Consider the following 20,143-nt stretch of genomic DNA (forward strand, 5'->3'; position numbering starts at 1 on the left):
CAAACACAAGCATGGCTGCACTATAAGATAGCTTAAATACATGATTAGTGACAGAATTAATAGAGCAAGACTAATTGTAAATGCCTATTGCATATAATATTTTATACTATTAGAGTATTCTCTGCATATATTTTTATACAGGCCTTGAGTGATACGAGGCAGAGTTAACTTTAAATTTACAGGAAGTCTAAAATAGGCCGCTTGCTAGTTAACTAGAGCAATCCCCTCTTGGCCATCTGCCACTGCTTACTAGTCTACTGTACTGTAGATGCCTTGGTTAAAGAAGATGCAAAACCTAATAGATTCTTCTGATTATATGTACTATTTGACATGTTTGTACAGGGAACCTCGGAAGATTGTTCTGCACAAGGGCTCAACGGGACTTGGATTCAATATTGTTGGAGGAGAAGATGGCGAGGGAATCTTTGTGTCCTTCATCCTGGCAGGAGGACCAGCCGACCTCAGTGGGGAGCTAAGGAGAGGAGACCAAATCCTGTCTGTAAGTACTAAAAAGCAATTAAGAAATATCTTCCAGTGAAATACACTTATTTCTTGTTATCATTGCTGTCATTAATCATTATTCATGTTAAAAGGTGAAAGTATGCAGTAATTGGCACAAGCACTTGAACATTATGTTTAAATAATAAAATGTAATGTTTCAATTACAAACAGGCATACAAGAATTAGCTATGCTTTCCAAAGAGATCACAAGTAAATCTATTATTTTCTTGTGTACTGGATGTCTGATCTAGTATTGGGTTAATGGATGAAACATACTGAGTTTTTTAGGTGATTGCTGTGTTTATAAATTGTCATATACACTTTAATTAAACTGCTCATGAAAATAATGACCCTATAAACCTATACTCACAAGCAATTTTTAACAGCAATATTTTATTAGTTTACTGTTATTGTTGGGATGAGAATATTTAGAATTTCTTCCAGCAAAGGCTAAAGGTTAACAGTATAATTTTATTTGTATATAAAATGCTGTTTGCTCCATTCCTTTCCAAATGTAAAAATGAAGTATGAGTGAAGACTGGATCACGGTATTTTCAATTTTCCAGCATGCTTCCAGTTTATTGATAGCCCTATATGAAAAATGCATGTCTGATGAAAGCTGCTTGCTGTTTTAGTTTTGGCACCGTACAATCAACAAAGTCTTTCATCAAATAAAAGAGGGTGTTTGGTAAATGACTGTGGCTAAATCAGAGCAGACTGAGTACAGACTATGGTATTTCCTGGTGTGTCCCACTCTACCTAACTAGTATGGGAAGTAACTGATGTAGAATAAATGAGAAGACAACCAATATGCGTAGCTTTGCCAGGTGCCCGTGCTTCTAAGGTCTGTGCATCTTGTTTGTCATTGAGGATGTCTAAACAAGAAAGTAGAACTTTTATGCGTCACTTAATGGACCTCCACCCAGTTCCTTGGTGGCTACACTCTTTCTACAAAATTGAGTCTCATTCCTCGTAACGTTTCATCCCCAGATGCCAACCCCTGATCGTTTCACAAAAGTTGTGTCCATCTTATACTGCTTTGTTTTCCCAGTAGATGACATATTCTTTCAAACCTTGAAAAAAGTGTTTTTATTTTTTGTCATTCATGTTCTCATACTTTTTATGAATCCATTTCGATATTTACTACCAAAAATAAATGTCTGTGGCAAAGTACTGTAAAACAAAAAAGTATTCATAGAGAAGTGTCCTGGGTTAATTCTAGTTCACCTTCTGATGCTGTTCAGATACTGCATTAAGTGGGTGCATGGATTTAACATTTTTCTGTAAGAAAATTAATTTTAGGCAATTTTTGTAAGTGTAGTATGTGGCGAGGCAAATCCTCTTTCAATTTCACTTGCCAATGAATGGTTGTATTGTCCGTTCAGACATACTGTACTTGTTCTTTCACAGAATTATCTCAGTCATTTTAATCAGTATTAATTGGTAACAGTTTACATCAACTTTGAATGATTTTTATTCATCTTTGCAAAATTTTGAATCAGAATGTTGCGTCCTTCAGTAGGTGTGCTGCAGCATTCCCCTTGCTTCGTACTGCATGTGACTGTCTTATCCCATAATGCCTGTCTGTACCTTGGCTAGTTTTAAAAGGCATGTTGGCATTTGGGCAATATTTCTTCATAAACAAGATATATTACAGTAGATATACAATGTGTGTATAGCATCTGTAGTTACGTGTCTTGAACTTGTATATTGGTTTTGGCATTGGTTTTAATGCTTCAAGTGCCCATTATATGTAATGCTGCTGCTGAAGCAAGTATTTTCCCCCTATCTATCTATCTATCTATCTATCTATCTATCTATCTATCTATCTATCTATCTATCTATCTATCTATCTATCTATCTATCTATCTATCTATCTATCTATCTATCTATCTATCTATCAGATGTTTCATATAGTTATCACAAAACAAGTACTGTACTAAATAGTCCCACTTTGAGTGACAGCAGATGATTTTCATGACTCATCCAGCGTTGTTTCCTATGCAGTTATCATTGTAAATAACAATCACATGTTGTATCTTCGGTGTCCACCACACATATGGCAAATCATTCAATTGGTAAACACAGAGATGTTTAAAGGTTACATTTATTTTTAAATGGACATTTTTACATAGTAGCAGGGCAGAATGTTTTTTTTTTTTCCTTATTCTTATCATCACATTACTTGACCAGAGTAAAATTCTGCCATAATTGTAATTCATTTACTGTTAAAAGTATAATCTTAAACCACAAGATGTCACTGTTTAGTTTTTCACTCATTTAAAAGCTTCAGTCCTAATGTCTGTGCACATTATCCATCAAAATACAGGAAGTACTATTAACACATTGAAAAAAATTAAAGTAGAAATAAGCTATCATAGGTGCTGAAATGTTTGAAAATAACCTAGAAATTTTGTCCTTAGCACAGCATTTTAATATAATTGCTTCTAATTTATGTTTTCCTTACAGGTCATATTTGGAATTACTGTAAAAATATTTGGCCAGATCATAGTTTCTTTACTCTGTGATACAAACATTAATCTGGGAGTCGTAGTTTCTTTTCTACTTCTGCAGTTGCCACATGCCATAATTTGTTTTATTGTCATAGAGTGGTTCTCATATTAGCAGATCTGTGCTCTCCTTTGACTGAATATTTATCCCAGCTGAATTCAGCCATATAAGCAAAAACTTTACTGATCTTGTGTAAAACCTTTTTGTTCTCAAGCCCTTTGACTATCAAGTTCCTAGGCCTTTTAAAACAAAATGTGTTTTTGCCCAGAGCCTTAGGATAATGTGTTAGTCCTCTGGATAACTGGATAACTGCCTGTAGACTTTTTCGTATGTTCTTGAAATTAAGAATATTCTCAGCCTCAAGTCACACTGAACTAGATTAGGTGGGCTTGAATTATATGTTAGGTTACCTCAAATTCATGCCAAATGCACATTTTATGTTTTTATGGGCACGCACAATCATCCTAATAAAGAAAATGTAAGTATTATTCAAGTATTTGCTGTTGCAGCTAAGAGGCTTTCATGGAAAGTTGTAAATGTGTATTTTGGTAAAACATATAGTACTCTCACGAGCTGCCATTATTACACCCACACTCAAAGCATAAGCACAAAGAATTTTATCAGTAGGGACAGATTTATTTATTGTTTATTCACATCAGAACCAAAATGCTGCTTTTCTTTTTTTTAGATAGATAGATACTTTTTTAATCCCAAGGGGAAATTCACATACTCCAGCAGCAGCATACTGATACAAAAACAATATTAAATTAATAGAAATACACAATAAAGCAAAGGCTGTGTATATATTTGCAACAATTAAGACTTACCACATACAGTATTTTTGTAATATTAATGGAAAGGCAGGAAAATTACTATCACAAGGTTTGTTACCCTGTATAGATATACATAAAGAATTTGGTTGAACTGCATAGGAATTTATATCCATGCTATATTTAAATTACAGTAATCCCTCTTCGATCACGGGGGTTGCGTTCCAGAACCCCCCACGAAAGGTGAAAATCCGCGAAGTAGAAACCATATGTTTATATGGTTATTTTTATATTGTCATGCTTGGGTCACAGATTTGCACAGAAACACAGGAGGTTGTAGAGAGACAAGAACTTTATTCAAACACTGCAAACAAACATTTGTCTCTTTTTCAAAGGTTTAAACTGTGGTCCATGACAAGACAGAGATGACAGTTCCGTCTCACAATTAAAAGAATGCAAACATATCTTTCTCTTCAAAGGAGTGCGCGTCAGGAGCAGAGAATGTCAGAGAGAGAGAGAGAAAAAAGCAAACAATCAGAAATCAATAGGGCTGTTTGGCTTTTAAGTATGCGAAGCACCGCCGCACAAAGCAGTTGCAAGGAAGGCAGCAGCTCACACCCCCTCCGTCAGGAGCAGAGAATGTCAGAGAGAGAGAGAGAGAGACAGATAAAAACAAACAATCAAAAATCAATACTTGCCCTTCGAGCTTTTAAGTATGCGAAGCACCGTGCAGCATGTCGCTTCACGAAGCAGCTGCACAGAAGGGAGCAACGTGAAGATAATCTTTCAGCATTTTTAGACGAGTGTCCGTATCGTCTAGGTGTGCGAACAGCGCCCCTGCTCACACCCCCTCCGTCAGGAGCAGAGAATGTCAGAGCAAGAGAGAGAGAGAGAAAAGTAAAAATCAAAAATTAATACGTGCTGTTTGATCTTTTAAGTATGCGAAGCACCGTGCAGGAAGCATATCGCTTGATAAAGCAGCCATATGTAATCCCAGCAAAGAAGAGAGCAATGTGAAGGAAATCTTTCAGCGTTTTTTGAGGAGCAGCCGTATCCTCTAGGGGTGCGAAGAGCCCCCATGCTCACAATATATTTGAGGAGTTTTATTTAATACGTAATACGCGCTCTAGTTGGGTAGCTTCTCAGCCATCTGCCAATAGCGTCCCTTGTATGAAATCAACAGGGCAAACCAACTGAGGAAGCATGTACCAGAAATTAAAAGACCCATTGTCCGCAGAAATCCGCGAACCAGCAAATATATATATATTGTCAGAAGAACGACCAAAAGACATCAAGAAGGTTTGGGGCAGCCACCCATTTAATCCATTACGGCTGCAAAAGCGATCAAAATTGGCATACATGTTCACACCACCGAGTCCAAAACAGAACTGACTTCCAGGTAGCAAGATGGCAGCTTTAAAGGCCAGTAGCGGAAGTGATGTCATCCCGACCGGAACCAGAAGTGACGTCAGTGGCTGCCCCAGAGCCGGGTGGGATTTCCCTAGAATGGTCTGCAAAAGATCGAGAGGGAAAATTAGTGCACTCTGCCCCCCCCTGGTCTGGCATGGAACTACCTGTATTTAAGCCCTTTAGCTGTCTCCTAAACACACGTGTGTGACAGGGCCCCCCCCCCTTAGCCCAGACCCGTCGGGTCGGGTGTCCTGCACCGAGAGGTCGTGAACACGGGAGAGAGCGTCGGCATTGGCGTGTAGAGAACCCTTCCGATGAATGAGCGAAAACTTATAATGTTGCAAATCGAGGAACCACCTCGTGACTCGCGGGTTAGACTCTTTGTGTAGGGCCATCCACTGTAAAGGGGCATGGTCCGTGACTAGAGTAAACTCCCGACCCAAGAGGTAGTATCTCAACTGTGTGATCGCTCACTTAATCGCAAGAGCCTCCCTCTCCACTGCCGCGTATCTGGTCTCCCGATCCAACAGTTTCCGGCTCAGAAACATGATGGGGTGTTCAGCACCATCGACACTTTGGCTCAGCACTGCCCCTAGGCCTGTGTCCGAAGCGTCCGTCTGGAGAATAAAAGGCCGTGAAAAATCAGGCGCCTTTAACACGGGTGCCAACGTCAGGGCCCTTTTTAAGTCACTGAAGGCTGCCTCAGTCATATCAGTCCATACCACAGTGTTAGGAGCCCTCTTCTTTGTCAAATTAGTCAAGGGCACGGCTCTCTCTGAAAAACGTGGTACAAACCGGCGGTAATACCCCGCTAATCCGAGAAATGCCTGGACTTGCCGCTTGGTTCGCGGACGGGGCCATGTCAAAATGGCTTGTATTTTAGAGCACTGTGGCTTCACCGTACCACGACCCACCAGGTAGCCCAAATACTTGGCTTCCTCCAATCCAAAGAAACATTTCTTTGGGTTGATACGAAGACCGGCTTCTCCCAATGTCCGTAACACGGCTCCAACCTGCTGTAGGTGTTCCTTCCAGGTGCTGGAATAGATGACGACGTCATCCAGGTAGGCAGCACTATACGTGTTATGGGGGCGGAGCACTTTGTCCACCAGACGCTGGAAAGTTGCAGGAGCCCCATGTAACCCGAATGGAAGGACACGATACTGCCAGTGCCCACTAGGGGTGCTAAACGCGGTTTTACCCTTTGCGGAGTCCGTTAAAGGAACCTGCCAGTAACCTTTGGTCATGTCAAGTGTGGTCAAGTATTCTGCCTGTCCAAGCCTCTCAAGGAGGTCGTCCACTCGAGGCATGGGATAAGCATCAAATAGTGAGACCTGATTAAGTCGACGGAAGTCATTGCAAAACCTCCAACTTCCGTCGGGGCTTAGGAACCAAGACAATTGGGCTGGACCAGGGACTATGACTCTCCTCTATGACTCCTAGATCCAGCATGCGCTTGATTTCCAGTTCCACTTCTGCTTTCTTTGCCTCGGGAAGACGGTACGGGCGTTCTCGGACTATGACCCCGGGTTCAGTCACTATGTCATGGGCAACCAGAGAAGTCCTTCCGGGGATTTCGTCAACCACCTCCGGGACGGACGAGATAACTATCTCTAGCTCCCGCCTCTGTCGGTTATTTAAATTAGACCTGAAGTTAAGGGTATTACTTTGAGCAAAAAGGGAGCGGTGCTGGCCGGAGGTGGGATCAGGGTCCCGTTCCTTCCACGGTTTCAGCAGGTTCACGTGATATATCCGCTCTCTCGGTCGACGATTGGGTTGTTTCACCAAATAGTCGACGAGCCCCTTTCGCTCTTTAACTTCGTATGGCCCTTGCCAGTGGGCAAGTAGCTTAGAGTGGGAGGTGGGAACCAATACCATGACTCGATCCCCCGGCTGGAACTCCCGGAGTGTCGTGCCACGGTCGTAGTAGTGGGCCTGTGCTGATTGCGCCTCTTGCATGTGACTTTTTAATATGGGTCGAATCTTCGCAAATCTATCGCGTAACTGTGCGATATATTCCAAAATATTAATTGTGGGAAGGGCCTCTCCTTCCCAACCTTCCTTTAGAATGTCCAATATGCCCCGGGGTTGTCGCCCATATAACAATTCAAAGGGTGAGAACCCCGTTGAGGCTTGCGGGACTTCCCGGTAGGCAAAGAGTACGAGGGGGAGGAGCTGATCCCAATTCCTCCCATCCCCGCTGACCACCTTGCGAAGCATCTGTTTGAGAGTCTGATTAAATCTCTCTACTAAACCATCGGTTTGAGGATGATACACCGCGGTTCTCAAGTGCTTTATTTTGAGTAACTTGGCCGTTTCCTTGAACGTCTCCGAGGTAAACGGCGTCCCTTGGTCCGTAAGGACTTCTTTAGGGATTCCAACTCGCGCAAAGACCTCCATTAGTGCCCGTGCGATTGCTTTAGAATTAGCTGAGCACAATGGGACAGCTTCTGGATATCGGGTTGCATAATCCACGAGGACTAATATATATTTATGTCCTCGGGCCGAGGGTTCCAGGGGTCCCACTATGTCGACCCCTATCCTTTCAAAGGGGACATCAATTAAGGGGAGGGGAACGAGAGGAGCACGGTCCCTCCTAGGAATTTGCCGCAGCTGACATTCCGGGCACAAAACACAGAAGCGGCGAACCTCCTCGTTAATTCCCGGCCAATAAAAACGGAGCTTAATACGCTCTAAGGTTTTTTCGGTGCCCAAGTGGCCTCCTAGGAGATGGGCGTGTGCTAACTCACAAACTTGCCGCCGGAAAGTTCGTGGAATTAGCAGCAACTTCCGCACTCCCCCCCTCGTGTTCACTGACCCGATATAATAAGTCATTTTCTAACACAAAGTGGGGTCCTTGTGGCATGGGCTGATTGGTGCGTTGGCTGTTGGCGAGGACTACTACATTCTTCACAAACATAAGGGAATCATCATTCCACTGCTCCCTTCTAAATGAGGCCGGTGTTTGTCTGAATTGAAAGCTCAGATCTGAGAGAGGGTCTGGGCTGACCTCAAGGGGCGGAGAGTCGTCCCGCTCTGGTGAGGTGCGGACTGATGACGTATTCGCCCACGACGGGCCGGGAAGCTCTCCGTCCTCCTCGGGGTTTCCCATATCTCTCTCCACCGGCTGCGTACACGGTGTGGAGACAACCTGAGACGGTGTATTCCCATCGGTTACTAGGCCTAATTTTGAATAAGGCGAGATCAGTACTGCACCGCTTTTAATGTCAGACCAGTCCCGCCCGAGAATCACCGCACACGGTGGATTTGGATGTACAGCCACAACGAGTTTTCGTACTATTCCTCCGTGGCAGATGAAACACCGGGCGGAGTCATAGGCGCGGACATCTCCGTGTACACAGGTAATTCTGGTCTTTGTTTTTAACCACTGTCGCGGTAGTACATATCGGCAATCAACAACAGAAATGTTGCTGCCGGAATCAAATAAGGCTTCTACCTTGTGGCCATTTACTATGACCTCACCTTTATGAGCCAAAGCCAGGGGGTTTGAAAGTGCACACAACCCCTCTCTCTCTCTCCACTTACATTCCGCCTTGCCTCCGAGCGAGGACCGCACCCGCGGGATCGGGGACTCCGATGCAAACTCCGGTGTATGTCGAGAGGGCAGTGTAAGAGGGACGTAATCTCTACGGCTTCTACTTAAGGACCGTTCAGCCCTCTCAAATTGCGAGGCTGCCCTAGATGTTTCTATGAGCTCAATGAGCTCGTTTATATTTGCAAATTCTCCCCAGACCGGCTGGGCGAAATGCTCTGGCAGGCTATTTATGAACAAAAAACAGGTTACTTTTTTCACTACCTGGAAGGTGGTACATTCAGCGGGCCTTAACCAGCCGGCCACCTCTTCCCATAGAAGGTCTAGCTGTTCTTGAGTAGACCGTTCAGGGTTAAACCTCCAGTTTTTAATTTTCTTCACCTGCTGGTCTGGGGAATGTCCACCTTCCTCTGGGACCTTAGCCCCGGTGGAACGGACAGCTCTCTCCTCCGAGAGAGCATAATAAGTCCCCATCGTATCCCCCATAGAGACCAGCCCACGTCTGTGTGTCCCAACGACACTCTCCCTATTCAATTGAGGTGACCCAGAAATAGACAAAGGGAGCGGAGTCTGCACCGGTTCTTTCCAAAACCCGAGACGCACTCCCCACCCGAAAGCTCGGCCCAGGTACTCTCCCACCTGGACATGATTCAGGTCCGGTCCCGTTCTCTTCAGGGATTCCTCCCTCCTGCCGACTACGCCACTGTCAGAAGAACGACCAAAAGACATCGAGAAGGTTTGGGGCAGCCACCCATTTAATCCATTACGGCTGCAAAAGCGATCAAAATTGGCATACATGTTCACACCACCGAGTCCAAAACAGAACTGACTTCCAGGTAGCAAGATGGCAGCTTTAAAGGCCAGTAGCGGAAGTGATGTCATCCCGACCGGAACCAGAAGTGACGTCAGTGGCTGCCCCAGAGCCGGGTGGGATTTCCCTAGAATGGTCTGCAAAAGATCGAGAGGGAAAATTAGTGCACTCTGCCCCCCCCTGGTCTGGCATGGAACTACCTGTATTTAAGCCCTTTAGCTGTCTCCTAAACACACGTGTGTGACAATATATATATATTTATATATATATACAGTATAAATATATCCGCAATATATATTTAAATATGCTTACATATAAAATCCGCGATAGAGTGAAGCCGCGGAAGTCGAAGCGCGATATAGCGAGGGATTACTGTAATTTAAAAAACAAATTACTAAATAGATACATATGGATTTAAAATGTTTTCAAGTGTGTATCTGTTAAATGTAAAATAAAGGAAAAGTAATTCTAAGGTAAAACTAAAACCATTAAATTAGAAGGTGTTGAGCCGCCATTATATTTTTAAACTGTTTATTCTGTAGTCATCATCAAAAGCAAATTCACATTCTCCCAAAAAACAAGATTTTAAAACTAAGAGCTATTTAATCCTTTGCAGGCAATCTGTCCATCCAGACATCCATCTGTTTTTCCAATCATTTCCTCCGGTTCATGGCTGTAGGGTACCAGTCACTGTCCTGACAGTACAGAGCACAAGGTGAGAAGCAACATGGAGCATATCACCAGTTCATCACTGGGTACACTCACACACCCAAACCCGCTTATACTGGACACGTTTATGGTCATCAGTTAACCTAACACATTTCTTTGGAATGTGGAAGGAAAACTGGAGTACATCGAGAAAAAATATACCAGACACTGTGTAAGTACTCACAATACATATAGCGTATGCCCATGTAGAGTACTTAGAAATGACCTGGTGTCTAGTCCAGGGTTAGCATTTCTGTTTCTTATATTTTTTTCCAGCTCTGGGAAAAGTAATGTTCAGTTATTTGTAACTAAATATTGAAATGCTAACTGAGGCAAAAAAGAAACTTAGAGATGATGATGTTGATAATAATAATAATAATAATACATTTTATTTATATAGTATAACACAGCAGCCAATAAAGGAAAAGACAATAGAAGTGGATATGGTAAATATTCTTATTTTTATATTTACTTATTTGGATGATCACTTGATCAAGGGTGACTTACAATATTTCAGATACAATTAGTTACATTTATTTTGTTTTCAATTCAATTGGAGCACAGGCAGCTGAATTAATTTGCTCATGGCCAGATAGTGTCAGTAGTAGGATGTGAACCCATGAACTCAGGGTTTGCAATCCAAAGCTTTAATCGCTATATCATACTGCCCAGCTATAGGAGAGGAAGAAGAAAAGTCCATTGGTGTCGGCAAGCACATGTATCACCCCCGATGACAGAGGTTTGGCGAAGGTAGAAATCAAAGGAACTATGGAATAATCCAGGATCAGATATCTAACTAAATCATAATTTAGTAGTAGTGACGGAAGAAGATAGGAACATAAAGATAAAAGTAAACACAGTGTTTCTGAAAGAAAATCCTAGAAAACAGATTAGAGGATAAACAATGGAATAAAAACATGAACTGTAATGCAGGTAGCAGTAATCAAATGTCTAAACTATAAAAGATATGAATAAGAAGCGATAATCTGGAGTATTACAAGAATGGCCAGAAAGCAAAAGGTACAGTTCACTGATGGGCTAGTTGTGGACAGCAATACAGAGGAAAATATACTTAAACGTATTCATTGATTAAACAAGTGAAAAATAGATGTAATGCACAATCATATGAAACAATACACCTATTAAAAGTTGATGTGGAAGCAACAACAAAAGATTTCAGTATAGATAAGGCAGAAGAATTCAAAGGCATTTGGGCAAAACTTCAGAAATTTATTAATATAACTTGGCAAGACTGTGACCAAAAGTATACAAAGGTCAACAGCTGAAACATGTGAAAAACAAAACAAATGAGAGAGAATATGCTGCCAAAGTGGAAAAATGTGTTTGGTCAAAAGGCAAGGGCCAGGAGACAAGCAGAGGTCAAATGCCAGTACGTTCAAGAAAATTCAAAGTAACAAAATCCCACAAGTTCTCTCACAGGTTCTAATATATGGCTATTGTGGACAGCTCTCAGTAATCTTAAACAGGATCAACTCAATGATGCAGTGTGTCGGAACTTTCAATCATTATGTGGTGACAATGGGGTGCCATGCTAACAACAACATGGCCACGGCTGTTCAAAAATACATAAAATCCTAAACAATAAACAAAATGGCAGTGTATAAATGTCAGAAAAATGAAAATTAAATTTAAAAACACTTTTAAATGCAACATCCTAAAAAGAGTAGCCATCAAAGGCACCCCGTAAAGGAAATTATTTAACATACTGAGAAACATCAAATGCTGTCTACGGCCCCAACACTTGCAAGCATCACACCTGACCTGATACAAAGCTTGCTGTGTGACCCTGATTTGAATCGATCAAGTATGTTTTTCATATCCTCATCATATCTAACATATCTAACATTTATGCTTGTTTTTATTTCTGCAAAACAAACACAAGTAATGATTGAAATATGGTTTGTGTATTGCCTTATTGTTTACTTACATTTAGCAATGATTGGGAGTGTTTATTTAACAAACAAAGTATCTATACACTCCTTTCAAAGGTGCTATCTGTATGCAGGATGCTCCTGGCAGGAGCTTGGCTCTAGAAGCAGCTCTTGGCTTTTTCTAAGGTATTTTAAAGTGTAGTTGTTTCAGGAGAAGGGAACCCGGGTGCACACTGCCATATCTGTAGCTTAGCAGGGGCAGCGTTAGTTAGGTCTTTAGTCTCTATTAAAGTATTCTTGCTTTGTATTTGATCTGTAACCCACTGGGTTCAGTGACAGGCCCTTGGCCACTGTTGTTTTTAAGACATGAGTGATGAGTGAGGTTAAAAGAGTTAAATATTGTGTGGTGTACAAATAAAAATAGGCTAACAATTTAGGCATTTCAAGTATTAACTTGTTTACCAATATAAAAAGGTTAAAGTGCCTTTTTGTGAACACTTTTCATGATAAAACATTTGGTGTAGTCAGCAGGATTTAATAGGATTTTCCAAATTTTTTAGGGTGTCCCATGATCAGAGATATCTAAATTGTTGAAGAAAGCAGTGCAGTTTCAGTGCAGTCATTGGAACACATAGCACAATGTAAACAGCAGTGCATCTACGCATAAGAGTCAAGGGAGAGTGTCAGCTTTTTCTTTTTGACCAGAGATGAAAAACTGGTTTAAGGAAACTATGACTGAACGAATTGTGGTTCAAGATGTAGTTGGCGAACCTAGTCCAGAAAATGTAAGCAGTGTTGTTGGCTTTAAAGCCACAGACATGGAAGAAGGGAGACAGAAAAGTAGTCAGAACAGTCAACTGGCTCACTTTGGCCCTCAGCAGGCTAGAAATAGAAAATGAGGAGCTAAAAGTTGATAAAGTGGATAAAGCAGTGTGTGATAATGTAATGGTTAGAAGGTGTTTAAAAACAAAAGCGCTTTCAAGTCAAGAGTGGTAGGAGAAATGTGAAGTACTAGCTTATAGAATAGCAAATGCCAGTCAAAGAGGGATAAAAAATTACCGTATATACTCACATATAAGTCGGGTCTTGAAACCCGAAAAATCGATCATAAAATCAGAACCCGACTTATGCACCTGTTCAAAAATGCAACACTTAATTTTTTTTTTTTTTACATCTTCTTGCCTCCTCCAATCTCGCATCAGTTGCTCAGGCACATCGAAGTTTGTTGCAGCAGAGCAGTTGCCAATTTCTTTCGCTATTTCAACAACATTTAATTTAAAACCAGCTTCATATTTTCTTCTGATCGAACGCTCCATCGTAGATAAGGGATGCTCTTATGATAAACGTGTATGAGGTTATGAGATACAAAAAGCACAAAACAGTGCAAATGTCGCTTCGGAATAGTTCTGGTATTACCGTATATATATAAAAAAAAGGCAGTGTGCTCTGTGGTTACTTTCTCAGGTGGGCGTTAGCATATCATAATCTCTTCGACCAATAGCGTGAGTTTTCCGCATTCGACTTATACAACCAACATTATAAAATACGTGAAATTATACGTTAAAATCAAGTCCCGACTTATCCGTGGGAGAACTTATCCGCGAGTATATATGGTGAATGGCAAGAGCCACAGAAGACTAGGATCAAAGTAAGAGTCGAGATCAGTAGTCCAGAGTGGAATTCAGAAAACTGGTCCAGACATGTGCCAGATACTGACTATTCATCAAAAGAGGAAGATAATTGTGAGAAGCTCTGGGAGTTTCAGAGAGAAAAAGATGGTCCCCCCATCCTTGGCTTTCAGGCCCCTAGCATATAATGTAAATAAATCTGTTAGTGTTAGACAAGATCAACAGGAATGCCCCACACAAGTTGCTCGAAGAACACAAACAGATTTTTCTCAGGATGATTTAGGACAAAAATATAGACAGAAGTCAGGAAAAGCTGGTTATTTGACTTCTCAGAGTATGGGGTGAGGAAGGAGAACGTGTGCTGCTAAAACAATAAGCTAAGCTAGTAAGTAGCAATGCCCTGCGGTGGGCTGGCGCCCTGCCCAGGGTTTGTTTCCTGCCTTGCGCCCTATGTTGGCTGGAATCCAGCAGACCCCCGTGACCCTGTAGTTAGGATAGCGGGTTGGATAATGGATGGATGGATGGAAGGATGGATAGTAAGGAGGAATGACTAATAATCCAAAGCTGAAGAACACATTCAAGGACATGCAAGGAAAGGACACTCAAGTTTTGTATTATGGTAATGATTGGGCAGGGACCTTTGGGGGGGTCAGAGAGATTAGGATTTGGACAAGCAGCTAGATTGATTTGGCTAGAATGATTAAACTAACTTCCCCTACCTTTAAGAATATACTGCTATCAAAGTAGGACATTATAAAAGGTAGTAGCATATTTAGATCAGATTGAGGAATATGACTTTCAACAAGAACTCAAAATGTAAGATGTGGTCAGAAAGCTATTTGTAGTGAGACAGCTAGGGAAGTGGCCTTCTGGAAATCAGAAGTGGATTTACCTAAAATAGAGTAAAAACAGCAAACACGGGAACAAGCAACCGGCTGATAGCTTGTACCCATACCTAAGTGAGTATAAGAAATGGTTGAAATTGACAGAACCCTTCAATTGAGAATCTGTCGGGTTTCCTACAGCAGAGAATTAAGCAGTACATGTAGAGGACCAGCTCCCCTTTGACTGCCTTTTGAGGAAAAGGACAGACAGAAAGATTTAGCTGTAATTGACATAGAAACTGAACTAACCTTGATACATGCTGATCCTAATAAGTTTAATGGGAAAACTGTTTACATGACAGCGTATGGTGGGTGTGAAACTCCAGCTAAGCTTACAGAAGTGAAACTGACAATAACACTCCATTTGCTGCAACAGTGTTTATCTCTGTTATGAATGAGTAAAGAGTAATAAGTATAGACATTTTGAAAGGAAAGAAATTTCAGGCACAGTGGGGTAAATATTGTTTCTGAATAAGAGCTCCAAATCTCTTTGCAGTAAAAAGGATGAAAGTAAGGCATGTAAAGTGGATGTCGCTGACAATCTCTGCACAAGATCAGTTGGTCTATACTAAACAGTACAGGTTGCCAGGAGACATAATAATAATAATAATAATTATAATAATAATAATAGTTTTACATTTATATAGCACCTTTCTCACTACTTGAAGTGCTTAGGCAGATGAAAGTGTGCAGCAGTTAATGAGAATAGAGGTCATCAGGCTGGACATAAGTCCTTTTAATTCTCCAGTATGACCACTAAAGAAGATGGGTGGATTTTGGCAAATGACAGTGGATTACAATGCTTTAAACAGCAAAACATTACATTTGGCAGCTGCAGTACCTGACATTTTAACTATAGTGAAATGTATGATACAAAGATTGAAAGAGTGGCATGCAGTAATTGACCTAGCAAAATGTTTTCTTTTTTATTCCAATAGAACAGAAAAGCCAGGATCAGTTTGCTTGCATATGGGAGGACAGACAGTACACATCGCAAAGGAGGTAAAGTTTTTAGGAGCATGTTAAGTAGGCAAAGAAACGCGCATACCTGAGACAATTGTGGAAAGCATTTTCAAAGTTCCTTTTTCAACCAGTAAAAAAGGATGCACAGTCCTTTGTAGTCCTGCTGGGTTTCTGGAGAAAATTTCACTCCTTACTTGGGAAAAATTGAAGACCTGAGTATGGTGTGATAAGACAGAAAGCTGACTTAAGGAGGCAAGTTGCAGAAGATGGCTTTTGAGAAAGACATACTTGGACCAGTGACTCCAAGAGATCCATTTCAGCTTGAAGTACAAAAGACATCTAATATAGCAACTTGGCAGAAAAGACGGGGACACAGAGTAGATATTGTTTTTTGGACAGCTCCATAGCTAGGCTAACTCACATACAGTATACACCCACATTCTCATGTCTTTTGCTAAAATCAGGAATCAGCCTAACAAGAATGTCTTGGGGGATGTTCGAAAAAAAATGTGAAGAAAAAACTATGTATGCCATGGGAGAAAGTTCAGATTTTTCACACACAGAGAACAAGTACGCAGATCTCTGAGGCAGCTGTGCTATTCACTACATCACCATATTACATTTAATAACTGTGACATCATTCTTACAATACTTTTTTAGTTGACAGTCTCTGACTATTGTGATGTATTTCTCATCATCAAAAATATGCAAGCTGCTCTCGCTGAAAGTGAATGGGTATTGGATTGACAGGCAATCTGAAGCAGCTGCACATGCAAAGGCCTGTCTCTCAATAGAAGCGTGCTACTCTCAGAGAACGTTCTTCTCACTATTCAAAAATGATCACATCTGGTTGTGGCAAACCAAGGTCAAGCCCATTGTAATGTCAGATTTATTCACTAATTCCTATATCATTTTCAGACCTAAAAGAAATCTACAACAAGCTAAGTGAAACTTTTTACATGTATCTTAACTTCTGCAAAAATAAATAACTTTCTTCTGACATTGCAGTTAATAAATGCCAATTGAATATTTTTAAAAGGCCTGTGCTGCTGTATGGTAAAATGAGATATGTAACTGAGTGTTTTGGGTACAAATAAAATTTAAAAAAAAACTGTAAGTAGATACTTCATTCTGATTTGGCAGTTTGGTGCATCGGATCTCCTCATTGTCTGCCACATTGTTGTTCATGTCCATGTCAGCTTATGTAAGCTGCTAGGAGTGGTGACATCAGCCATTCTCTTCACTGCCTATAAATGTATTCTCATTAGTTTCAGCTAATGTATGGCTTGTTTATTTTTTTTAAATGTCAAGTATAATTTTCAGCAAAGCAGCATTTTTTTTCTTCTCTCTTTTTTTTAATTTTCCATGTCACTGCACCACTGGGATTTTGTTTTGATTGACTGTCCATGTGGCATTTGTCTTTTTGCAGCATGTAACTCTTCAAATGTTTAATTTCCCTGAAGTGACTTCGACACCTGCACTGATCATGTCCCATCCATATCTACCAGCCAAGACTCACATATTTCTCTTAAAAGCTTTTTATTTAGGTCTGATTGGATAGGTTGCATTTTGTGAGCTAGATTGCTGTCAGTGCCGGTACTATTGATGAAAATGTGGATTTTTTTCTGTTACTAGGAATTTTTTCTTTTGCATTTGTGTAGGTTTCTTTGCCCAGGGTGTGCACCCAAGTCACCCTAATATTACATTCAGCCATGACGATCACAACCTCCCTCAAACTGTCTAATCAAGTTTACTAACTAGACCTGTCTTCAGTCTTACCTTACATCTTGTGACCGTCAAAGTCAAATCCTATGTGGATCTCAATTGTCTTGACATATTATTTCAGTATGGATTCTTCTCCCAATATAGCACAGAAACTGCTTACCTCAAAGGACACTAAAAGGTATCTGAGAGTGTGGTACTTTTTGATCTCTCTTCTGCATTTGAAGTGAAAAAACATTAAATTGAATTAGTTCTTACATAGCTCACTTTCTTATATGAACCTAGTGCACTGTATACATTAAAATAATCACACAAAATAAAATTATTCACAAAAAATGCAAAGTGTAAAAGATGGGGAAAATATGTTTTCGTAGTTGACAAAAGAAGTGTCAGAATGACAGTAATCAGGGAAAGTCTCTGAATACTTCCCTAGTGTTCCTGAAGGCAAAAATAATACATCCGTACATTTCCAAATTCGCTTATCCTGATCAGGGTTGTAGTGAAACTGGAGCCTATCCCAGTAAGTATTGGGTTCAAGGCTGGGACAGTCCCTGGACAGGGTGCCATTCCATCACAGGATAAACACACACACAAACACAGACTAGTGCTGAACTATCAATACCAATTCACTTAATCTGCATGTGTTTGGAGTGTGGGATGAAACCAGAGGACCCAGAGAAAACCCATGTGGACATAGGGAGAACAAGGAAACTCCACACAGGGAAACCCTCAGTTTCCTCGTCGCGAGGCTGCAGTGCTAACACTGTGCCATCATTCTGCCCACATGCAAAAATAAATGATTTCTATGATCCTTTTGCAGCAGATCCAATATATTCAGACAATTCACTGCTTCTTGCTCTTTGTTAAAATGTTGTAAAAAAATTATTTTAAAGTTATTTTTGGATGACAGTTTATGGTGTAATTGTAAAAAGATGGAGATGGCCTTGGTTTGTTTTAAGGTGAAAGGTCAGTGATTCTGAATAGTCTGAGGATGTTCTTTTGCCATTCAAAGCATCCTGTCTTTGTGGATTATGTTTTTCCATGATGATGTCAACAAAATCAAGCGGGAAACCAACAGTGGATTAGGTGGATGAATTCTTTGCTATGTGCTGCTCTACCTACAGCTTGACCATTGGTGGATGTGATTACAGAAATAGGTCCATTAAAGTACAGTAACACTGCATTCATACTTTTTTTTAATTAAGTCATAGTCACTGGGCATATTCGTTTTGTACATCTTGAACAGAAGAAGAGAAATATTTGATTACAGTTTACTGTAAAAGTATGGCTGTTTTACTGATCTGTCAGTTTTCTACTAGTCAGAAAGTATATATAATAATGCTTTCGACTAAAATCTTCTTCTTCTTCTTTCTGGCTGCTCCCGTTAGGGGTTGCCACAGCGGATCATCTTCTTCCATATCTTTCTGTCCTCTGCATCTTGCTCTGTTACACCCATCACCTGCATGTCCTTTCTCACCACATCCATAAACCTTCAATTAGGCCTTCCTGTTTTCCTCATCCCTGGCAGCTCTATCTTTAGCATCCTTCTCCCAATATACCCAGCATCTCTCCTCTGCACATGTCCAAACCAACGCAATCTCACCTCTCTGACTTTGTCTCCCGACTGTCCAACTTGAGCTGACCCTCTAATGTACTCATTTCTGATCCTCTCCATCCTCATCACACCCAGTGCAAATCTTAGCATCTTTTAACTCTGCTACCTCCAGCTCTGTCTCCTGCTTTCTGGTCAGTGCCACCGCCTCCAACCCATATAACATAGCTGGTCTCACTACCGTCCTGTAGACCTTTCCTTTTCACTCTTGCTGATTCCCGTTTGTCACAAATTACTCCTGACACTCTTCTCCACCCATTCCACCCTGCCTGCACTCTCTTTTTCACCTCTCTTTCACAATCCCCATTACTCTGTACTGTTGATCCCAAGTATTTAAACTCATCCACCTTTGCCAACTCTACTCCCTGCATCCTCACCTTTCCACTGACCCCTTCCACTTTACACACATGTATTCTATCTTGTTCCTACTGACCTTCATTCCTCTCCTCTCTAGAGCATATCTCCACCTCTCCAGGGTCTCCTCAACCTGCTCCCTACTATCGCTACAGATCACAATGTCATCAGCAAACATCATAGTCCACGGGGACTCCTGTCTAATCTCGTCTGTCAACCTGTCCATCACCATTGCAAATAAGAAAGGGCTCAGAGCCAATCTCTGATGTAATCCCACCTCCAACTTGAATGCATCCGTCACTCCTACCGCAGACCTCACCACTGTCACACTTCCCTCGTACATATCCTGTACAACTCTTACGTACTTCTCTGCCACTCCCGACTTCCTCATACAATACCACAGCTCCTCTCAAGGCACCCTGTCATATTCTTTCTCCAGGTCCACAAAGACACAATGAAACTCCTTCAGGCCTTCTCTAAACTTCTCCATCAACATCCTCAGAGCAAACATTGCATCTGTGGTGCTCTTTCTTGGCATGAAACCATACTGCTGCTCACTTATCATCACCTCCCTTCTTAACCTACCTTCCACTACTCTTTCCCATAACTTCATGCTGTGGCTCATCAATTGTATTCCCTTGTAGTTACTGCAATCCTGCCCATCCCCCTTATTCTTAAATATCGGCACCAGTACACTTCTTCTCCACTCCTCAGGCATCCTCTCACTTTCCAAGATTCCATTAAACAATCTGGTTAAAAACTCAACTGCCATTTCTCCTAAACACCTCCATGCTTCCATAGGTATGTCATCTGGACCAACGGCC

The 20,143-nt window shown here is 41.2% G+C and overlaps 1 protein-coding gene across 36 annotated transcripts in view; it reads left to right on the forward strand.

The window, feature by feature from the left end:
- Positions 1-20,143, forward strand: part of dlg2 (discs, large homolog 2 (Drosophila)) — a 1,641,316-nt gene that overhangs the window by 1,344,476 nt on the left and 276,697 nt on the right. For all 36 annotated transcript variants that reach the window (XM_051926947.1, XM_051926951.1, XM_051926957.1 and 33 more), the window contains one exon: positions 343-499. In XM_051926947.1, coding sequence (XP_051782907.1) covers positions 343-499 — 157 coding nt within the window. The remainder of the gene's footprint in view (positions 1-342; positions 500-20,143) is intronic.

The sequence above is a fragment of the Erpetoichthys calabaricus genome, chromosome 4 (genome assembly GCF_900747795.2).
Source record: "Erpetoichthys calabaricus chromosome 4, fErpCal1.3, whole genome shotgun sequence".
In the NCBI taxonomy this organism is placed as follows: domain Eukaryota; kingdom Metazoa; phylum Chordata; class Cladistia; order Polypteriformes; family Polypteridae; genus Erpetoichthys; species Erpetoichthys calabaricus.